Below are 23,441 nucleotides of genomic sequence, written 5' to 3' on the forward strand. Positions count from 1 at the left end.
AATGCTCTGCTTGCATTAATTCAATTACTACAATTGACCCAATACAATGAGGAGGCACTGTGACTAACCCCTCTTACAGGTGAAGAACCTGAGCTTAAAGAGGTTAAATGACACTCACGATAGTGAGCAACAGAGCCTAGATCCTAACCCAGTTCAGTAAGTCCTCAGCCACCTGCCTCACTGGTGCCAAAGCCAAAAAGCCCCAATGGCTTTGGAGATGGTCTCATCTGTGACCTCCTCTTCAGGCCACCCTTCTGCGACCATCTCTAGTTCATTAAGATGTCTGAGACTTCCTGGCCTGGTTCCCCACAGCCAAGACCCACTGTTGGAAGTTCTTTCTTCTATCAGGTTTAATGGGTCAGGGAAACCAATGCCCCTCTAGTCCAGCCAGCCAGGAGGGGTGGGAGACCTGCTGTTTCCTGGGCTCTGTGTGGTAAACCCTGAAACGCTGACAGCTCTCCCTAAGTTACCTCTCACATTCTCACCTCTAATGTGTCCAAGCCAAATTTTCCCATAGGCTTTAGTTCATAATCTTCTAGAAAGGCAGTTTCATTGAACAAAGGGAGCATGGAGACCAGTTCTCTGAGTGTCAGTGCTCCAGCCTCTCCTTCCCCAGAAGATGCCTGAGACTTCTGCTTGTGAGCTTATCAAACCCCTGGTCTCTGGGGTCGGTCACCCGAGGATGGATCATTTGCATGAAGGCAGAAGGCAGGGCCACTTGGTCCCTCCCACGGGTAGATTTCAGTGGAGTTATATACACCTCATTCATGGACTTAAAGGAGTATGGTAAAGAGCCAGAGAGAAAAAGGGGGAAGAAACGCGAACTAGGAAAGCCAGAGGCTGTTTGCTCTTTTCTGAGTGGGTGAGACTGGCAGCAGCCTAACGTCTGGACATCCGTCTAGCGGCCAGGACCATAACTGTGCTGAGGGATCTCGCCCTGTCCCTTTCTCCTGAGGCAGCCCGCAGCCCCCAGCTGCCCTTCTCCTCTCAGCCACTAGAGGTCAGAACAGCTGCATCCAGTTATGCTAAGGCACAGTCCTGGGAGTCAGGTGATCCAACAAGTGTTATTCAAAAGGCACTACTTGGCTTTTATTTTATTTTATTTTTTAATTGGGGAATATTGGGAACAGTGTGTTTCTCCAGGGCCCATCAGCTCCAAGTCGTCATCCTTCAATCTAGTTGTGGAGGGTGCTGCTCAGCTCCATATCCAGTTGCCGTTTTTTTTCAATCTTTAGTTGCAGGGGGCACAGCCCACCATTTGAACCGGCAACCTTATTGTTGAAAGCTCACGCTCTAACCAACTGAGCCATCTGGCCGCCCCTCCGGAAGCTCAGCAACAGTTCATAGCCTTCAATCTAGTTGTGGAGGGTGGAGCTCACTGGCCCAGGCGGGAATCAAACCAGCAACCCTGTTGTTCAGAGCTCGCGCTCTAACCAACTGAGCCATCCGGCTACCCCAAACACTACTTTGCTTTTAATGCTAACTCCTTTAATAGTTGTAGTTTTTAAATTTTACGTTATATTTTATATGTGTGAAAATATATATAACACACATATAATAATGCATAGTAATAAGATAAACACCCATACGCAAGTAACTTAAGAACCAGAACTTTACAAATACAGCTGTACTTACCTATCTTCCTCCGATCCATCCACCCTGCTTCACTCCCAGAGGTAAATAGTTTCCTGAATATATATATATATATATATATATATATATATATATGTATATATATATATATATATATATACACTTTTAAAAAAGATTTTATTGGGGAAGGGGAACAGGGCTTTATTGGGGAACAGTGTGTACTTCTAGGACTTTTTTCCAAGTCAAGTTGTTATCCTTTCAATGTTAGGTGTGGAGGGTGCTGTTCAGCTTCAAGTTGTTGTCCTTTCAGTCTTAGTTGTGGAGGGCGCAGCTCAGCTCCAGGTCCAGTCGCAGCTGCCAGTTGCAGGGGGCGCAGCCCACCATCCCTTGAGGGACTTGAGGAGTCCAACCGGCAACCTTGTGGTTGAGAGCCCACTGGCCCATGTGGGAATCGAACCAGAGTTAGGAGCACGGAGCTCCAACTGCCCGAGTCGCCAGGTCGGCCCTGAACATATATATTTTTAATCGTTGCCTTACTCCTCTTCAAAAAAGGTTTTAAATTAGGAAATAATCACACATCATGAAATTCACCATTTGAAAGTGTACAATTCAATGGCTTTTAGTATATTCACAAAATTGTGCAACTATCAATTCCAGAACATTTTCATCATCCCAAAAAGAAACCCTGTAGCCAGTATCAGTCACTCCCATTCTCCCTTTCCCACAACTTCTGACAACCACTAACTTACTTTCTGTCTCTATTGATTTGCCTATTCTGGACATTTCATATAAAAAATACATCAATAAAATAAGTGGCCTATCGCATCTGATTTCTTTCACTTAGCATTATGTTTTCAAGCTTCATCCATGTTGTAGCATGTAGTACTTCATTTCTTTTTATGGCTGAGTAAGATTCCATTGTATGAATGTGCATCCTGCACTTTTCTAAAACATATCTAAATAAGATACTGTTTAGTGGAGATTTTTTGAGCTTTACAATTATGATACCATGTCTTTTACAGTCTTCTAGGACTGGCTTTTTTTGTTCAATATTATGTTTCTAAGATTCATTCATATTATTACCTGTAACCATAATTTATTCATTTTCAATGCTGTGTAATATTCTACTATGCCAGGAAATTATCATGCATTGGTCCCTTCTCCTATCAGTGGATATGACTTTTTTCAATTTTGTGCTATTGTAAATAATACAGCTGTGAACATTTTTGTGCATGTTGCCCAAAGCACATATGTAAGAGTTCCAAAGGCAATGTTTTTTCAAATCTTTTGACCACCACTTTCATTAAGAAACACTTTTTACATTGAAACCCAGTACAAATTTATATGTATGTATACCAGAAACAACAATATCACAAAAACAATACTTTATCTTAAAATAAATGATGCCTTCTGATATTTTCTATCCTACTGTGTCCTTTTTTAAAAAAAAGGCTAGATCCATTAACAGGTCACACGTGGCAGTTTGAAAAATTATGTTCTAGAGATAGGCCTCAGAGTGAAGTCGTTGGATTACATAGTATGAAAATTGTCCACTTTACAAAATAATTTCGAATTGTTTTCCAAAGTGGTCATCCCCATTTAAATAACCCACCAGCTGCATATGAATGTTCTTATCACTCTACATACTTAGCGATACCTGATATTGTCAGACTGCTTAATTTCTGCCAATCTAGAGGTATAAAATGTGGTCTTACTTTGATTTTAGTAATGGAGTTTGACTTCTTTCTGTTTATTCCTGTTTCTTCACTAGTGATGTTCCTTTCCTGTCTTTTGCTCATTTTTCAAATAGGTTGTCATTATTTATTTCTTATTCTGAATACTAAATCTTTGTCATGAAGTATTGCAAATATCTCATCCCAATTAGTAACTTATCTTTTCACTTTTTAAAATTGTCTTTCAATGAACAGAAGAATTTCTTAATTCTAATGTAATTAAATGCAATTATTTTTGTGTCACGCAGTCAGAAAGAATTTTCTTCTAAAAATTGTAGTTTTGTCTTTTACACTTAAATCTTTATTCCATCCAGAATCGATGTTTGTGTAAGGTGTGAGGTGGGTATCTAATTTTTACTTTTCTCCATACTGATAACCAGTTATCCTAGCACCACTTGTGGACCCTTCTCCTCCCCCCTTCCTCATGATGTGCAATGCCACCTGTGTCATATATCTGGTGTGGGTCTGTTTCTGGGCTTCTCTTTGGATCTCCTGGTCAATTTATACTTGCATCAAAATCACAGCGTTTCTGTTACTACAGCTTTATAGTAGTCTTTCCATGTGGTAGAGAAGCTTCCCTCTCCTGTTTCTCCTTCTACCTCTTCCTTCAGGAATGCCTTCATTATTCTTGATCTTTTGCTCTTATGTATACACTTTAGAATCAGCTTGTCAAATTCATCTAAAGCTGTTGGGATTTTCATTGGAATTACAATGAATCAATGAATCTATCTATAGAACAATTGGGAAAAACTGATATTTTTTTCTGACCTTGAGTCTCCTATCTGTCTTTTCACTTGTTTAGGTCCTTTTCAATGTCCTTTAATAAAGTTTTATAAGTGCTTTCATATAGGTCTTGCATATCTTCTATTATTTATTCCTGGGTCCCTCATAATTTTAATTGCTATTTTAAATGCTACGTCTTGTGTATGTTTTCAATTTCTTGCTGGTATAGAGAAAAGCAACTGATTTGTAAATTTGATATTAAATCCAATAATCTTGTTAAATTCTCTTATTATTTCTAATATTTTACCTTTAGATTCCTTTGTATGTTCCCTGTAGACATAACATTTGTAAACGATACAGTATTGTTTCTTCTTTTCCAGTTCTTACACTGCTTATTTCTATTTACCTTATTCTTAGTCACTGCTAGTTCTTCCAGTGAAATGTAGAATAAAAGCAGTGATCATGGACTCTCTCTCTCTCTCATATATTGTCTATTGATTTTATTTTATTCTGTGTTTTTTATTTTTTTCCAGCTTCATGAGATATGACATATAACATTGTGTAAGTTTAAGGTATACAATGTAATTTGATACATGCATGTATGCTGCAATGATCACCACAATAAGGTTAGTTAATACCTCCATCACCACACATAATTTCCTTTTGTGTATGTGTGATGAGAATGAATAAAGAAAATGTCATATATTATATATGTGTGTATACAAGTATACACATATATCACATTGTCTTTATTATTATATATACCGAAAAAATGTATACACATTTTAAGAAAGGAAAAAACTGTATTAAAATTGTAATACTTAATATATACTGATAACAAAAGATGAATACAAGTCATGTGTATGTGTTTTTTTGGCACCCCCAGTATATGAGATGTGATCAAATATGGTGAGTGTTTAAATAAAAAAAATTATTACAGTAAAAGACACATTGCCATTAATACTTCTCAAAATACTCCCCCTCACTTCGAACATACTTATCCCATCATTCTTGCCACTTTCTGAAGCAGTTCTGTAAGTCCTCTTTGGTGAGTGTCTTTAGTTGCACTCTTGTGGCTGCCTCGATGTCCTGAGTCATTTTGGGGAAGAGCCAGAAGTCACACAATGCCAGATACGGTGAATAAGGTGGATGAGGACACACCATAATGTTTTTATTTGACAGAAATTGCCGTATATCAGAAGCGATGTGTGACACAGAGTGTTATCATGATGGAGGATGATTTACGGCACACTTTAAAACACACCTTCTCTCAACCGTAGCTCACACCCACCTGACTTTACCGAACAAGTTGAAACTTGTCACACACTGTTAGTAAGGTTCAACACACCACTTCCAGTATTGAAGATCCTGGCCTTTCCTTTGGATAGCACTTGGTGGCAGCAATCACTATATTTTGTGATCATAATGGAAAGGCTCGCCGTCGCACATTGCTTCTGGTATGGCTTCTGGTAAGGTGTCCTCATCCACCTTACTCACCTGATCTGGCACCATGAGACTTCTGCCTCTTCCCAGAAGTCAAAATGACTATGAAAGGTAAGCGTTTTGAATCGATTCGGATATCGAGGCAGCCACAACAGCGGAACTAAAAACACTCACGAGAGAACTTCCAGAACTGCTTCAGAAAGTGGCAAGAAAGATGGGATAAGTGTGTTCGAAGTGAGGGGGGTTATTTTGAAGGGGACTAATGGCAATGTGTCTTTTATTAATAAACTTTTTTTTAATTTAAACATTCACCGTATTTTTTATCGCACCTCATACAATGGAATATTATTATTCAGCCAAAAAAATGAAATTACTGATTTAAGTCCTCCTCTGAGATGTTTCTGTTTTATATTATGAATGAGTATTCTATATCTATGGTTTTCCTCTTTTAATCTATCAATGAGTAAATTATATGTATGGATTATCTAATGTTAAATCATCCTTGCACTTCTGGGATACAGCCAATGTATTACCTTTTTAATAAGCTCATGGATTTAGTTTGCTGATATTTTGTTTAGGATTTTTGCATCCATGTGGATAAGTGAGATTGGACTGCGAGTTTTATTTTATTGTATTCATTTTGCCTGGTTTTGGTATCATGGTAGTACTGGCCTCACAGAACAAGGTATTTTCTTTCTTGCTGTTCTCTGGAACAGTTTGCAAAAGATTAGGTTAATTTGTTCATTGAATGTTTGGCAGAACCTGTAAAATCATCTGGGTTCAGTATTTTCTTGTGGGAGGATTTTAAATTGCCTATTCAATTAATTAATGGCTATGACACTTAAGATTTCTATTTCTTCTTAAGTGTATTTCGTGAGTTATAATTTTTATAGGAACTTGCCATTTTTTGCTTTCAAATTTATTGCCATAAAGTTTATAGTATTTTCTTATTTTAATTTCTGTTGGAGCTGTAGTTATATCCTTTTTTTATATTCCTAATCTTGTTTATGTGTGATAACTCTTTATCAATCTCATCAGAGGTTTAACTATCTTATTAAGCTTTCCAAAAAACCAACTCTTGGTTTTGCTCCTCCTCTTCTCGTGTTTTCGTTTTTTAATTCTCCCTTTATACATTCTTGGGTTTGTTCTCTTGTTCTTTCTTTATACTTATCTTCTTCTGTTGGATACCTAGTCCATTAATATATAGCTTTTCTCACTTTCTAATATAACCCTCTAAGTGTCATTTTCACTTTAACATGTAAGATTTGAAATGTGGCTTTTTGATCACTGTTTAGTTCTTAGTACTTCAAACTTGCATTATAATCTCTTATTTGATCTAAGCATTATTAAGGGGTATGTTTGTAAAATGTCCAAATTTATAGTGATTTTTAATTTACTTTTGTTTTTGACTTCTAACTTAAGTGCACTGCAGTCAGAAAACATAGTCTGTATAATATACACACCTTGAAATTTATTGAGACTCGCTTTATAAATTAGTATATGGTTATTTTAAAAATTATAATTCATGTATTAGAAGATTGTGAATTCTCTCATTGTTGGAAGAAAGTTATATACGCCATTAAATTATAATTATTAACTGTGTTAAATTTCTATATATTTTTTTGACCTATCAAAAATTGAGATAGGTGCTTTAAAATCTACCACTATGAGGAAGGATTTATAAGTTTATCCGTTTCTTACAATATTCTAACAGAAAGTTTAAAATTGTTACATTGTCATGTGAATTGGGTCTTTTATATAATGATCCTCTCTGTTTTAAATTCTATTTTACTTTCTATGTTTCTGTGTCCTTATGTTTTTTTCTGTGTGCATCTTGTAAATAGCAAAGAGCTGTGTTTTAAAAAAATTTAGGGCAGCCAATGGCTCAGTTGGTTAGAGCACGAACTCTTAACAACAAGGTTGCCGGTTCGCTTCCCACATGGGCCAGTGAACTGCGCCCTCCACAACTAGATTGAAAACAACGGCTTGAGCTTGGAGCTGAGCCTCCAGTGGGTGACCGGTTGGCTCAGTGATTGGAGTGTGGTGCTCATAACACCAAGGTCGCCGGTTCGAGTCCCACATGGGCCAGCGAGCTGCGCCCTCCTCTAGATTGAAAATGACTTGACTTGAAGCTGAGCTGCGCCCTCCTACCCCACAACTAGATTGAAAAAACAACGACTTGACATCCTCGAAAAACACACTGTTCCCCAATTAAAAAAAAAAAATTTAACCTGATGTCTACTGTCAGGTTTACTTCATTTAACTTTATTCTGACAATATACTTGTTCTGTTTTCTACCATTGGGTTTTCCCTTACTTTTTCTTGGGCGTATTTCTTTCTCTTTTAACTCTTTCATATATTTTTTTCTTATTCACTTTCTCCCTCTACTGCTTGAGAAATTACACAAGATATTTCTAGTCTTTTAGTGGTTGCCTTTGAACTTTTACCACATGCACGTATTTGCTCTAGACTGAAGGTTTGTGTCCTCCAAAATTAGTATATTGAAACCTAATCCTCAATGGGATGGTATTAGGAGGTGGGGCCTTTGGGAGGTGATTACGTCATAATGGAATAGTGCCCTTATGAAAGAGACCCCAGAGAGCTCTGACCCTTCTGGAATGTGAGAGCTCAACAAGAAGACAGCTGTCTACGAACTAGGAAACTGACCTTCATCGAAACTGAATCTGCCACCTCCCTAATCTTGGACTTCTAAATTCTAGAACTGTGAGAAGTATTCTTCTGTTGTTCATAAGTCACCCAGTCTATGGTATTCTGTTATAGTAGCCTGAACAGACTAAGACAGTATTCAATTTACCAAAGACTAAAAAAATCTAAAGTTAAAAGGTATAATAGATATTAGGTATAACACCCTCCTGAAAAATACAAAAATACAAATCACCCCCTTCCTGATACATATCCTATTATTGTACAAAATTTCAGTTCTTTTTCTTTTTAATCCTATAAAATAGATATTAGTATTTGTATTTCATGGAAACCATTTAGACCTACAAGACAGCCCCCAATACGTCCTGGTATTTACATAGCAAGTGCCTTGTGTAGTCCCTTCCACATTGCACCAGGGTTAGTCTATGTGAACATAAAATATGGCAGAACTGATATGTCACTTCCATTATTTGATTATAAAAGGAACCATAGCTTTTTTCATCTTCTCCTCCTCCTCTTTCTTCTCTCTCTCTCTCTCTCTCTCTCTCTCTCTCTATTGCTTGCTCTAGGGAAAGTTACCTGCCATGCCTTAAGAAAACTCAGGCATCCCTGTGGAGAGGTCCATGTGACAAAGAACTGCGCGCCTCAGTTCAAAGCCCACTAGGAAATAAGGCCTGCCAGAAAACATGTAAGTGAGCTTGGAAGCAGATCTTCCAGCTTTCATACGACTGCCACCCTCACAACTTGACTGCAATCTCATTACAGACCCTCAGCAGAACCACCCAACTAAGCTGTTCCCCGATTCCTGACCCTCAGAAACTGTGTGAGGTTAATAAATGTTTGTTGTTTAAAGCTATTTAGTCTGGGGGTAATCTACTATGCAGCAATAGATCACTAATACAACAGATCTATGAACTGACTTGTTCACGAGCCTTTTTGAATCTCAGTCATCCTTCAAGCCATGTCTCTATTCCTGAAGAACATCTTTTAGAATTTTCTTTAATGAAAAGCTATTAATTATAAATTCAGGTTTTGTTTTTTTTTTGTATCTAAAAATGTTTTCATTCCACCCTTGTGATGGACAGACCGTATGGTGATTCCCAATAATTCCAACCTTCTAGCATCCAAGCCTTTGGTTGTAATCCCTTCCCCTTGAGGGGCAGGAGCTGGGACTGCTTCTGACAAGGTGGTAAGGTGTCACTCACATGATGGTGTTATGTAAGACTCAATCTTGGCAGACAGAAACTACAGAAGTTTCTCCCTGCTGGCTTGAAAAAGTAAGCTGCCATGTTCTGAGAGGGCCTATGGACAGGAGCAAAATAAAAGGAATTATGGGAAGTCTCCCGCAGATCTGAGCAGCCCCTGGCCAACAGTCAGCAAGAAAATGGGGAGATGAATTCTGCCAACAACCTGAAAGCGTCTGGAAGTAAAATTTTCCCCAGTCAATCCTCTGATTAGGCCACAACTCTAGCCAACAAGTAGACTGTAGGTTGGTGAGACTCTGAAGTAAAGAAGCCAGGTAAGCTGTGCAGGACTTCTGCCCTACAGAAACCATGAGATAATAAATGTGTGTTGTTTTAGCTGCTAAGTTTGTGGTGATTTTGTTATTCACCAATAGAAAATTAATACAACAACTCTGAAAGGTAGTTTAGCCACGTACACAATTCTAGGTTGATAATTATTTTGGCTCTGCACTTTGAAGATGTTATTCTACTGCTTTCTGATTTCCATTATTGCTGTTGAGAAGTCTGCTGCTTATTGTAAGTCTTTTACACATGTTCTGTTCTGTCTTTTCTCTCTGCCTCTTTTTAATTTCTTTCTCTTTTGGTGTTCTGAGTTTCACCAGACCAGAGTCTAAATGTGGGTTTATTTCTATGTATTTTGCAGTTTCCTTTACCTGTAGATTCATCCTTTTCAAGCATTATGAAAAACTCTCAGCCATTACCTCTTCAAATATTGCCTTTGCTCCATTCTCCTTTATTTCCTTCTCTGAGAAGATGATTATGTTAGATATTCTCATTCTGCTTTCCTTATCACTTTACTGCATTTTCATGTTTTCTACTTCCTTGCTTCTCTGTGCTGCATTCTGGGTAATTGTTTCAGATTTATTTTCCATATACTAACTCTCTTTTTCATTGTGTTTAATCGATCCACTTAATTTTCTATTTCAATGATTATGTTATCTATTTCTAAACGTTCTATTGGGCTCTTTTTAAAATTGCTTAGTCATTTTTATTAGTCTTTGTTGCCTGCACATTTTTGTTATCAATTTCTTATTTCTTTCAACATTTCCTACACAGTTATTTTATATTCTGTACCTAATAATTCCAAAATCTTAAATTTGGGGGGGTTTAAACCTATTTGTTGATTCTGTGCCTCTCAATCTTAAGTGATTTGGTTTTTCCTGTGTTTGTTACTCTTGGATCGTGAGCTCATGTTTGCTAGATTTTACTCTGTGTAAAGTAACAGCCCTAAAATGGGAGGCTTTCCCCTCAAAAAGGGTTTGTTTGGCTTTTTCATACAGACGGAAAGGGGTAGGTACCAACCTTAGAGCTCTGCAGCCCCTCTCAGGGGTCGTGGGCTTAATGTGGGAGTCTCCAGTTTGGCTTCCTAAACTTGTTGGGACCAAGGCTTATTAGTTTCTGGAGTGCAGTAACGTCAACCAGCATTCATTCTATGAACAACTCTGGTTTAAGTTCTTGTTACACTTCACGTAATCCGGTGCTAGTTTTACCTCATGGGTTTTTAGGTTTTTTTACTTTTCAGGTCGTTTTTGGTTTGGTGAGAGGAGATGACTGGTGACTGGATGATTTCCCTTCCTTCTTATGAGCCAAGCTCTGTAGTAACAAAATTGGTTTAGCTGAGACCAATTCTTTTGTAGTGGAAAGTCTCATCAATGTATCAGCCAACTATACTGTCCTAAATACATTTTGCAAAGTATGAAATAAGTTTTAAGCACATGCTATTTGTAAAACCTTTATTTGTTGGGGGTACAGTGAGGTAGGGAGTATTGGGTTTACTATTTCTCGAACCAAGTCCCATCTACAAATTACATCTTCAAGTTACATCTGTTCCTTGCTCAGCCAGTAGGGAGACTGGACCCCAGAGCTGGAAGGATTATAGAGCTGGACATTAAAAGCCTCAGAATCCTAGAGGCTTTGGTGTGAATACTGGATCCAAAGTGACAGAGGGGAGGTCAAATGGACCAGCCTTCCCACAGTTGCCCCTTGACAGCTCCAGCCAGGAGAGGGGTTATAAGTAGGGCTCCTCCTGGGAGTAGAAAAGACACACATCAAGGGTTCCAGGCCATTAGTCCCTGGCGCCTTCCCCTCAACTCCCCCAGAATGCTCAGATGCTCAGGTTCGAGTCAATCCTACAACACATGCTGAATTCCTAGAAAGTGCCATACTATTCTGGGTTCTTCAAGGGATCAACAGGTAAACAAGGTACTTGCCTCAGCTTCCAAGGAAAGGCAGCATTTGGAAGCAAAGGCTCTGATATATCAGCAAATGTGAAGTGAACTTCACAAGCGGTGGAGACTACATGCAAAAAGAGAGAGTCCCTTACGGCAAGGAAAGCAGGATCAGGGAATACAACAGGGAGCCTGGAATGGTTCCATGGAGGAGTTGATATTTTAGCTGAACCTTGAAAGTAAGATAGGATTTTGATGGACAGGGGTAAGAAGAAAGGAAAGGAAGAGCATTCTGGCAGAGAAAACAGCATGAGAAAAGACAGTGAGAAGGGAAAATGGGAAGCAGAAATAACAAAAGTGTTCAGTTCAAGCTGAGTTCAGTGCAAGTTGAACCTCAAGGCACTTCATTCAACAGTGGTTGCCGGCACTGATTTCCTCAGGATTCTGAATGAGGTCCAGCGGGAGGAAGGGTCTTCAAACATTAGTAATGTCTGCATAACACAGGAGGGGGCTATGACAACAATCTGCCAAGGGTTAGCCATATCTAGAGTAAGATACCTTCCCAAACAGTGACTAATCCAGAGTAAAGCATGAGGGGGTGGGTGGTGAGAATTCTGATAAGACAGCTAGAAGCAGATTATGGAGGATCTTGAATGCCACCCTAAAGAATAAAGACCTGTTTTTTGTATTCTAAAGAAAACATTAATGATCAAGTTACAGTGGCTGAAAGAAATACTGTTGCAGATATGGAAAGTGACCAACTCCCTACTCCTTCAAGCTGCTGCCCAGGCCTAGACTATGCCAGCCACACCTCAGCACAGGCCTCCTTAGGGTGCCTCTTGGCTCCTACACCCCTTTAAAAAAATCTCATTGGTACTGCTGGCATTGCCCCTGAGTCAAGTGACCAAGTACACATACAAAGCCTCTGAAGGGACACAAACGCTTTTCTCTAACTGCTGCACCAGGAAACTCTATCTGGGCCTCCTCTCCCTCCCACACAACCCTCCCAGTTACCACATTCCTTTCTCCCAGAAGGGCTGCCTGGGGCTGGCTAGGGGAGCGCAGGGTGGGGTTAAAAGGTGGTAGAAGTGATAAATCTCATTTCCAAGCCAGAGTCTGAAGAGTAGAAAAAAGAGAGGTAGGAGGGGAGGGATCTTGGGGAGAGGTAAAAGCAAGGAAGATTTGAGTGGAGCTCGGAGAGGGGTTAAAAAACATTACATTCACCTCAAAGTGCATGTTGGAGGGAGGTCCTCATTCTGAGTCCCGGGATCCTTGCCTGGGATGCCTGAGGGCCTGGCTCCTTGGAACAGGGCTCTGGAGAAGCCGGCACTCTTAGCTGGGGGACTCCTGAGCCTCCTCTCTCTGCTGCTTCCCAACTCTAGATCATTTAGTCATCCTCACCATCTGGGAAATGGGACCAGCCACATTTTGCTTCCTCTATAGCACCTTATGAGAAAGAATTCAGTTTCCACTCACTCTTCTCCTTTCCACGTTCTCATTTATTTCTACATTGATAAACTGCTACATTTTGGGTGGCAGCAGCACTTCCATGTTAATTTTCCTCCCTGATCTTCCTGCCTTACACGCAGTTGCCGTCTGCATGTGCGGGAGAAAGCAATCAGAAGAGTTTCTCCGGCAATTATGTTTCCACACTGAGTCACATAATTTCACATAATTACTGGGTAAAAGCTGCTTGGAAAAAGAAGCCACTAGTTGATGATATAGCAACATGCTATATTATTTTTTATTCCATGCAGCAGTGCGATAGATCAGAATATCCAGTTCTTCTGGGAAAATAACTCAAAAACAACCTCCTTTTACAATGGAACAAATTACAGCGGAACTCACCCTCAGCCCCCAAAGCCCCTTCCCTTGCATGGACCCGCTTGCTTTCCTTCAGGTTCAGCCCATCAAAAACCCACCCAGAGGGCTCACCAAGGCTGGGTCCTTGCAGGATACCCAAAGAAAGATGAGATGCCCCACTCTAGACAGGATATGCCAGAAGGGACCTTTTTATGGGGTCACAGAATGGCTGGGCCTCATTGTTTAGGCTAAATGGCTACCTTAGACTGTTACCGCATGCCAGGGGACATGACTTAGCCTATGATGTATCCATATCTTTGCAAAAAGAAGCCATTGAGAAGAAGATTCCACTGTGTACAAATAGGATATACCACGAGGTGAGGTTTACCAGATGGAGTTAGAATCTCAGAAAGCCAGAGTTGGGATGAAAGCTCTTACTTTTTACTTAAGGAGACTAAGTTCCCAACAGAGAAATGATGTAGCCAGTTCATCCAGTTAGTCAAGGGCAGAACCAGCCTCAGAACCCACACCTCCAACTCCTGTCTGCTGCTCCAGTGAGCTAGGATTGGGAGGTCAGCAGGCCAGGGTTGGAGGAGAGGAGCAGCCGTGAGGGGCAGCAGGGAATGCTGAGCCATGCATGAGCGAGAAGACTCAGGCAGCCTGGCCAGGGTCGGGGAAGAGGGCCAGGCACCTAGAGAAATGAAGGGGACAAGGGAAACGAGGAGGGTACGAGGGAAGCACCTGACAGGCTCCTGGGCTCTCCATTAGAGAGCCTTTGCTCGGAGATGTCAGGGTGCAGTGCTGGCTTCTGGGAAGGTGAATGGTGGAATCATGTCTACAAAGGGCCTCCAGAAGGCACAGAGCCCAGCTCCTCACTCTCCACAGGGGGCAAAGGGATGATCAGAAAGTCCCTTCCCATTATCCTGGCTGCACTGTGTGGGTGAGTGTGGTGCAGGTGACTGTTACTCTGGCATAGATCTTAACAGTCTAAGGCCGGGCTGAAAAATGAAAACAGAGAATGCCCAGGTCTCAACATTATCATGGACAAATTGGTCTGACTTACTGGCAGAGAGGTGGATTCTTTATATTCCTAAGTCATTAATAAGTCTTACTGTTTGGGAAGAAAATGCGGGGAAGGTAGTCTGATCTGTTTATGTTAAGCAAGGTCTGTCTGGAGACAGGGGACTGGCCCTAGTGGCCTTTTACGGCCCCTTAGCCTTGGATTCTATGAAGGCCATGCACAATCTGAGTGGTACCATCCGTTCTCAATTACGCTTGCTAATGAATGGGGCTTGGGGAAGTGGTCAGCACAAACCAGCAGATAACGCCCAACCCCATAGGCTTTGGAAGGTATTTTACTCTCACGGGAATTTAGGCATCATAATGCCTGAGTGTTGGAACTGCTGGAATGTTCTTGATTTTCGCTGGCACCCTTTCCATTCCCAATGTCTTCCTGTCCCCTATCCATGTGCTGGGGCACCCGGGCATCCTTGGTACTCACACACAGCCATACCTTTCCTCTCTAAACTGCTCTTCATCTTTCTGCTTCCCATCGTAGATGCTCTGGCCCAAAGTTCTCTTGGGGTTTTATGTACCAGAGTAAAAAGAAAGCAAAAAACAAAAGCACAGTCATCATCTACTTGACAGCTCTGTGTCTAGAAGAGCTCCAGAGGGGCTTTCTGGGGTCCCTCCTGGCCTAACCCAGCACTTTCGCTCCTTCTCTGTACCGGGGCTGCTTTCAAGGATGGGATGTATTCTCCTCTCACATCGTGTCCCATGTGACCAATGGCCTGGAAACAGAGCTAAGGACCACACTGTGGCCTCAAACCCCCAACTTTGTGTCCTAAACACTCTGACCTTGAAGTTCCCCAGTCACAGTGACCCACAGCCATGACCAAGTTCCATTATCTGTTTTTTTTAAATGAAGGGTGGATTCTTCTTCATCTTTGGCCCCTTCTGGAGGCCGCTCAGAACTCCCTTTCCTCACAGAGCTCCAAGATACAGCTGCAGCCTCTCTGAGTATAAAAGCCTCCGTGCAATGCTGTCCCCAGGCCAGTATGCCCCCAACCCCAGGTCCATCCACATGAGGCAGGGCACTCTGGAGCCAATGGCTAGAGAACATCAACCTCCTGAAGAGGGATGTTCAAGGCTGGAGCTCCTTATAGCTGCACAAAGCCCAGCCCCGCTCACACTGCACATTTCCTGGGGTGGCAGCCCTGACCGGCGTGTGAAAGGCAAGATACAGGAAAGATTGGGGAGTCTTCTAGGTGTTACAGAGCAGTGAGCTTGGCAGTAGGAATAAGCCAGGTGCTGGCAACTGGGAGTATGGGGGTCGGGATGAGAGGACAGAGGTCTGCCTGAAGCATAGGAGTCCTTCTATGGACTCCACTGAAAAAAATGAGAGGAACCGAGAATTCTGAGATGGAAAGCCCAAACGTAAGGCCCAGTCTAGGAGTCTGGATTGGATATAAGAGGTAATAATAATCATCATGACAAACAGGTCAGGCACTGTTCTTAGCATTTGAAATATTTATTTTCATTTAATCCTTAAAAATAGCCTATGAAGTATATATTACCATCAAACCCATTTTACAGGGGGAAAAATTGAGGAAGAGACAGGTCCCCTGGCGAGTGAGAGCTAGATTCCAGACTTCAACCTAGCTCTGTCTTCCTCTGCTGATGGAAGAAGTGTAGTCGTCCTGCTGTGGGCCCGGAACTCCAGCCCCTGGGCCCTTCATCCCAGTGGACGGCCACGATGGGCCCCCTGCATTGTGAGTCCCCAGGGGGCTCACCTCCCTGTTTCAGCTCCTATCCCGGCTGCCACCATGTTTCTTGCTCCTATCCCAGTCCAGAGGGCTGAGGCTGCCCAGGCTCAGCCACCTGAGGAAGTCAAATGAGCTCTACAAAAAGGGACCCCGAGAAAGAGGGCTCTTGCTTCTGGGTGAACACTTACCAACCAAGCTCCCCACCATCTCTAGCTTCACACATATTCACAAGAGAAACAGACAGCAGAATGCACAGTGCCTGCCAGCTCACCCCCAAGAGAGAATTTATATCCCCCAGTTGGACAGAGAGCTGTTTACTCAGAAGGGTGATTTTTTTTAAAACTGATTACAGAATTGTGTAGCTGATTAAGCTGGGGTTGAGAACATGGGGTGGGAGAGGTAGGGGATCAGCCAGTCCATTCTCCTGTCCACTTTCCAAGGTTATTATAAAAGCCAAATGAAATTATACATGAAAAGGTTCTTTATAAACTGTAAAGTACTGTGATAACAATACCTGATATTTATGAGGCATTCATGTCACGCCAAATACATTCAATCCTTACAGCAGTTCTAGGAAGTGGCTATGATTATGATCATTCCCATTGTACAGATGGAGAAACTGAGGCCAGGAAGATTAAGTAACTTGCGTAAAGCCCCAGAGCCAGGATTAGAACCCAAACAATCTAACTCCAGAGTCCTTCCTCTGAACCACTCCGCTATGCTGCCTCTGCCGTCACTCAACGGCTTTGTGTACTTGAGCAAGTTACTCTATCTCTTGGATGCTTTCCTTCTGAAATGGTAAGATGGGAATAATAATATGCACCTCAGGGGTTGTGAGGCTTAGATAAAACAGCCTTTGTGCACAGGCAATTATTGTTTGTCTGCACACACCCATCCTTTCCGAGAAGGGCATTTCCTTTGGGAGAAGAGCCAGCTCATCCCCACTCCAACTCTGTAGGTCTACTGGGGGCTGCCAATCACAGACCCTCTGCTGTAGCTAAAAGGAATAGGTATGAGATTCAGTGCTGCCTCAGGGGCTGTCATGTGGAAACCAAGGGAGGAAAGGTGAAAGCAGCCCAGCTGTGAAATGTGGGTGTGATGGGCCGGCCGGTGGCTCACGTGGTTGGTGCTCCTAACACCGAGGTTGCCGGTTCTATTCTCACATGGGCCAGTGAGCTGCGTCCTCTACAGATAAGATTGGGAACAGCTCCCCTGAAGCTGGACTGCCATGAGCAGCTGAGGTTGGCATGAGCTGCCGTGGGCTACCGTGTGCCGCCGTGAGTGGCCAGCAGCCATCGTGAGTGGCCAGCAGCCATGGTAAGCAGCCGACCGACAACCAGCGACCGACTGCTCAGCCGGGGTGGAGCGCAAGGCTCCTAACAGCAGCATGGGCCAGGGAGCTGTGTCCGACACAACTAGACTGAGAAACAACGGCCTGAACTGGAGTGGGTGTGGAGAAGTTAGCCAGCAGCAAACAGGTGAAGAGCTGGAGGGAGGACGGGTGGGAGAAGGGACTGGGACAGGATCACTCTGGCTAGGTGTACTCCAGGCCAGTCTGTTCCCAAACCAGCACTGCCTTGTCCATCCAGCAGCTTGGCTCTGTGAAATGAGAATCCCTGCCTTGCCTAAACTAGATGAAATTCAGTTTCTGTCATTTGCAACGAAAAGAGATACTATGTTAGAGCTAAGCACTGTGCCTGGAAAACAGCAATTGCTCTTTAAGCATCAACTGTTAATATTATTACTGTTATCATTCCCCTACTCTTTCCTCAGCTTCCTCCTTTGTTTTCTACCTTCTCTTGGGAAATGGGGAAGAGAAACAGAACAGAGCAGAGGAAAGGGCCCCAGTCCCCTCCTCTCACTCACTTCCCTTCCTTCCTCCCTCAGTTGTTCTCTAGCCACAGGAAGGCTCTTGTTCTCCTGAGACGGGGTGGAGAGGACACTCGGCCCACAGCAGACACAGGCAAAGAGTGCTTGATAGACTCAAAAGGCTCCTTTGGCCTCAAGAAAAACAGCCTGCAACATCCAGGCCACAGACAGGTGGCATAGGAAAGCACGTCTGACTGAGTCAGAAGGGTGACACATCCTCCCCAGCCAACACTGAGGGCAGCCCCCACCCAGAGACACAGAAGCAAGACAAACAGAGAGGGCAGGAGGCAGAGGCGAGGAAAGAAATCCCAGAGGAAGAGAAACTGAAGCTATTTTACTTTGTTTGGGTTATTCTCACCCTGGTTTCTCTCCCCTGGCCTGGGTAAGAACACTACCGTCCAGTGAGGCCAGCTTGGTTTTGAGTCAGGTCAGCATTTTCATTTCCCTTAGTGAAGGGAGGTGCCCAAAGGGATGGGTGAAAGGCACGCAAAGGAAAAAGATAAAACAGATGGAACAGAGGCTGGCCGAGGGGCACAGTTCCTGGCAGCAATTGAGTGAGAGAAGTGGAAAAGGAAGTACACAGGTGGTAAAGCAAGGAGAGGTCAAAATTGCTTAGAGATGAAAAAATGTGCTTTGGAGAGACATCAAAGGGCCTCCATGCTGTCATCCTCCCTGGGAGACCCTAGCTGGGCCTATACCATTGGCGGCATTGGTTGCCTCCACCATACCCAGGCATGCCCTGGTCACATTGATATTCCAAAGAGCAGAGAAGGGGAAATGCACCAGGGTGGAGTGTGGGGTAGAAAGTCAAGAGACAGCTGCTGTCACTGGGAGCAATATCTCCTGCCCCTCCCTGACTGCAGGGCAGCTGCCCAATGAAGGACAACGTTTCTGCTGTCCAGGCAGCCTGCTGGACAGGGTCCGAGAGCCGGAGGCCTAGTCCTGGAGGGCTCCAGGCACCTCACCCCGCTGGCCAGCATGCCCAGTCTTCCTCCCGACCCAAAGTGCTTCCAGAAGAAGCCACGGCCTCTCTCAAGGGGCCCCTTCAGTGCGTCTCTCTAGGAGAGCTGAGCCCTGAGATGCATAGGCAGGGTCAAGTGGACTTCTGCAAAAGTGGGTGCGCCCTGGCACTCCTGCCTCCTTGGGTTTAGGAGAGGTCAGGGCAAGATCTACCAGCACAGGGATGTGTTCTTCAGGCCTGGATCCTCGAGTGTACCTGCGGCTGTCATAAGAAAAAGGGGGAAACAACTGGGTTTTGTATGTTCCACTTCCCACCCTGCTCCTGTTCCCTGCCCATGGTGGCTAAAGGGAACGATGATGGTGGTTACAGTGATGTACACCGACCATCTAGAAGACACCTTACTCAGCAGAAAACTTGACAAGCTAGCTCAAAGGAACATCACAAGTATGGGTGATGCTGAGTATCACTGCCATTTCACAGATTAGAAAAGGTGAGGCTCAGAGTTGTGTTACTTGCCCAAGGCCCCACGGCTAACAACTGCATGGCTGGCATCAGCTCCTAATTCTGTGGATACCAAATGCAACACTCTTTCCACTCCTTCCTGCTGCCTCCCTGGCAAGTGTGGCTATGCGTGGGAACTAAGGGAAATGAAAATGCTGACCTGACTCAAAACCAAGCTGGCCGCACTGGATGGTAGTGCTGTTACCCAGGCCAGGGCAGAGAAACCAGGCTGAGAATAACCCAAACAAAGTAAAATAGCTTTACTGAACTTCGGCATTCATTACGTCATTCTTTTCTTTTCTCAGTTTCTTGCCCAACACTGCTCTGTCACCAAGACTGGTGTTAGGGTAAGGCTGGGGCCCTGGAGCCCCTCAGGAGGAGGGAGGAGACCTGGCCTGTCTGTCAGCCATTGCTGGGCCCCAGCTGTGCACAGCCCAGCCTCAGCCAGCATCACCAGGCACTCATCTCTCTCCTCAGCCACCACGCACCCACAGCAGCTACTGGGCTCCCCGCTGCTCTCTGCCCAGCAGAACACCAGTGCATTTATTCTGGGAGCTGAACAGTGTCCCAGACCAGTGGTAGGTGGTCCTGTCCTTTGGAGCTTGGCTTATAGGGGATGCCAATAGAACTACTAACTCGACAACTGGCAGCCTTTCAGAAGGGGCTGGCAAAATGCAGATCCCCCTTTTTTTCTGGTATGGCTCAGAATTAGATGACAGTGTGGAATTGAAATAAAAACCACCCCTACTCAAAAATATATCCATACCCATAACATTCCCCTAAGGAGAGATTTTTAAATTTCACCATATGCTTTTTTAAAAAGGTAAATACTTCCAATCCTAACAGTCATTTATATCTTGGCCTGAGTTATTTTAATCTGATTGCTCTCCAAACAGCTGAGAGTTGTCTGCATTTAGGTGGAGAAATTGGTGGAGAAAAGGAGGGTAATTTTGGAACAAGGTATAATTTTGTGAAGAATGGCACCATTATGGTTCTAATAACCAAATTAACAAACATTTATTGACGGCCTACCGTTGTCCGGGAACCTGGTTCGTCACTGAGGCCACTGCAAGGGTACAGGCCCTACTCATGGAGCCTGCAGTGGAACCCAGCTTACAGTCTCCTGCCTCCCTCCCAGTCTCCGTGCTGTGCACGTGGCAAAGTCCTAGCCATGCTTAGTCCTGCACTATCTCTACAGTCTGGTCTTTCCCTTCCGTTGATCACTCTAGTTCAGACCCTCATTGTTGCTCTCCTGGGCTGTTGTAGCTTACCTGCTGCTGCATGAGTAATCTACCTAAAGTATATTCTCATCACTGCCCTCCCAAACACAAATGTGGTCACAATGCTTCAGTATCCTATGTATTTTTTAAAAGTTGAAACTTTTTATTTTGGTATATAAATACCTCTAAGTCTATTCCTTTTCTACTCTTCTAGTATTTCCTTCCATTGCTTTCAGCTAAGGTGTCTCCTGCCATGTGTGAATTGATCTCCATGCCTTTATATATTCTCTTCCCTCCACTTAGAATGCCCTTCCCTTCCATTTATTGCAGTTCTCAACCCTGGCTGCACCTTAGAGAGCTATTTAATAATAAAGTAGTCATTACAATAATGACACCTGTGGATAAACTAAACCCTATTAAATTTTAAACTCTGGGGGTGTGGCCAAGGCACACTGAATCTCCCCACAGATTCTAATGTGCACCCAAGATTGAGAAATGTTATCTTTGTCCAAATACCACTCCAGCCTGTTCTCTGAACTGTAGACCTCTTTCTCCAGACTCAAGAACCACCCTTTGGCCTGTCATTAGCACTGATTGGGCATATACCACATTCTGTTTTATTCTCTCTAATACAGTTCTCCTAGCTGACAAGTTTCTGTACTGCCCCATGACTTGGAAGAGCTAGGGTCATGCAGACAGCCAGTGAGCACTGCTTAACAGATTGATTTTTTTTTTTCATCTCGAGTGAAAAGAGCACAGCTCTAATCACTAGGCCCTGGAATCAAGCTGGAGGCGTGGCACTAAAGGGGATTGAAAACCCAGAGTTGTCAACATCAACAGTGATGAATCACACTAATAGTACCCCTGATGTGATGTGATGTGATGTGATGTGATGTGATGTGATGTGATGTGATGTGATGAAAACAGCACTTCACCTCTACGATCTTTTTACCCCAAACCCGTAAGCCCAGTCTAATCATGAGAAGCCCATCAGACAACTCCCAGTTGGGGAGTGTCGTACACTATACCTGATCAAGCCTTCGCACAACTGTCTGGGTGGTCCAAACCAAGGCAAGTCTGAAACTGCCACAGTAAAGAGAAGCCTTAGGGACACGTGACAACTAAATGTATGTGGTATTCCAGATGGGCTCCTGGAACAGAAAAGGGACATTAGGTAAAAACTAAGGAAATCAGAATGAACTTTGGACTTTAGTTATTAATAATGTGTCAATATTGGTTCATTATTTGTGTGAAAAATAATATAAATGGAGTCATTTCCAGATGATCTGCCTTGCATGTCTTACTTCTAAAATCTTTGGAATGTTTAAACTAGACGAAAAGACCAATCGGGCCAAAGCAACATTGTATTTCAAACAAACAACTATTTGCAAAGCTAACAGGAAAGCAGACATTCTGACTACGGGACTGAAAATTAAAGACATTCTTTAGGATTTGCATCACCATGTATAACTGAAGAATAACTTAGCTTACCTGCACCTATAGGAATTCTTTTCTTCACTTACCAACACCAGTAGAAATTCCTTCCTTCTGTTCTGTGTAGTTATCCCCCTTCTCTTTCTCATAAAAAAAAAAAACCCTTGCCTTCACCCCCTAATAAGAACCCTTTGGGTTTCTGCCTGAATCACTGCTTCCTGAAGAGCTATTCTTTTGGGTCTCAAATAAAAGCTTGTTGCCTTTCACTTTGGCCTTTTATTTTTAGGTCAACATTTGTAACAAATGTACCACACTTGCAAGTTATCAATAATAATAGGAAAACTCTGTGTGTTGGGGCTGGGGTATATTGGAACTCTGTACTATCTGCTCAATTTTCCTGTAAATCTAAAATTACTTTAAAAGGGTCTATTAAAAAATAATTAAATTTTTTTAATTCGTTTAAAAATAAAAACAGTCCCCCAACCCCATCCCATCACCTTCCTGGCAAGCAGTATGGAGCCCTGTGCCCTGTGTCTGATGTTCTGTAATAGGGGCTGCGCTTCTATGATTCAGAACTACAGAGCCAAAGCCAGCAAAGGCTTTTAAAGCTGCCTTTTAAAGCAAGTGCTTTGGGCACAACAAGAGATCATTGATGGATCTTTGTCCTCCAGAGGAAATGCAACGTGTTTCCTTGATTTGCATTTTAAATGTCTATCAAATAAACTATTAAACCTCAATTATTCTGTTTAATAGCCTAACTTAAAATTATTGGCCCCCTTACAAAGTTCCAGAGAGGGGCTGATGAGCCAACAGGACTCAAAGCCTGGGACGGAGGACAGAGCAGAGGGTGCGGACATTCTAGTAGGTGAAGGGACACTTGACTGAATTCCCCATGCTGCCCCAAAGGCTGACGGACAGCGTAGGAGCAGGGCAGGGTGCCTCTGGCCAGATCTTCACTGCTGACACCTCCCAGGGTCCCTTCCCACTGGGTCCTCTCTTGTCCTGGGACCCTCAGGCCTGGCGGAGCCTCCTTGAGTAACCCCATAGCTGGGTCTGTCCTACTGCGCTTCATTCATGAAGGGGGATACCCTGGGCCCAAGGTCCCATGACTCAAAGCTGTTTCTCTAGAGCCCAGAACCCATCCAATCTGGCTTCACAGTGGGAGTGAGAGGGACAAAATTTCTTTACTATGTATGTCGTGCGAGGGACCCTGCTCGCTGCACCATTTGTCGTGCGGGGCGGCCTGCGAGGTCTCTGGTCCCGCTCCCCACATAAGAACACAGGGCGTGGTGAGGCCAAAAAGGAACACCCACAGGGCCA

At 43.3% G+C, this 23,441-nt stretch overlaps 1 protein-coding gene across 6 annotated transcripts in view; it reads right to left on the bottom strand.

Annotated features, from left to right (window-relative positions):
• Positions 1 to 23,441, bottom strand: part of FXYD6 (FXYD domain containing ion transport regulator 6) — a 38,040-nt gene that overhangs the window by 7,067 nt on the left and 7,532 nt on the right. The window contains exon 2 of one of the 6 annotated variants that reach the window (XM_033120191.1): positions 12,793 to 12,972. The exons of 2 other annotated variants lie outside the window; for them this stretch is intronic. Coding sequence is in view for 1 of the 4 variants with exons in the window: in XM_033120186.1 (XP_032976077.1) it covers positions 1,636 to 1,654 (19 nt within the window). In the remaining 3 variants the exon portion in view is untranslated. Of the gene's footprint in view, positions 1 to 1,635; positions 1,656 to 10,702; positions 10,972 to 12,792; positions 12,973 to 21,715; positions 21,839 to 23,441 lie in introns of those variants that run through there. 3 more of the 6 variants (XM_033120189.1, XM_033120190.1, XM_033120186.1) reach the window with 3 other exon arrangements.

Source organism: Rhinolophus ferrumequinum, chromosome 11, assembly GCF_004115265.2.
Source record: "Rhinolophus ferrumequinum isolate MPI-CBG mRhiFer1 chromosome 11, mRhiFer1_v1.p, whole genome shotgun sequence".
Lineage (NCBI taxonomy): Eukaryota > Metazoa > Chordata > Mammalia > Chiroptera > Rhinolophidae > Rhinolophus > Rhinolophus ferrumequinum.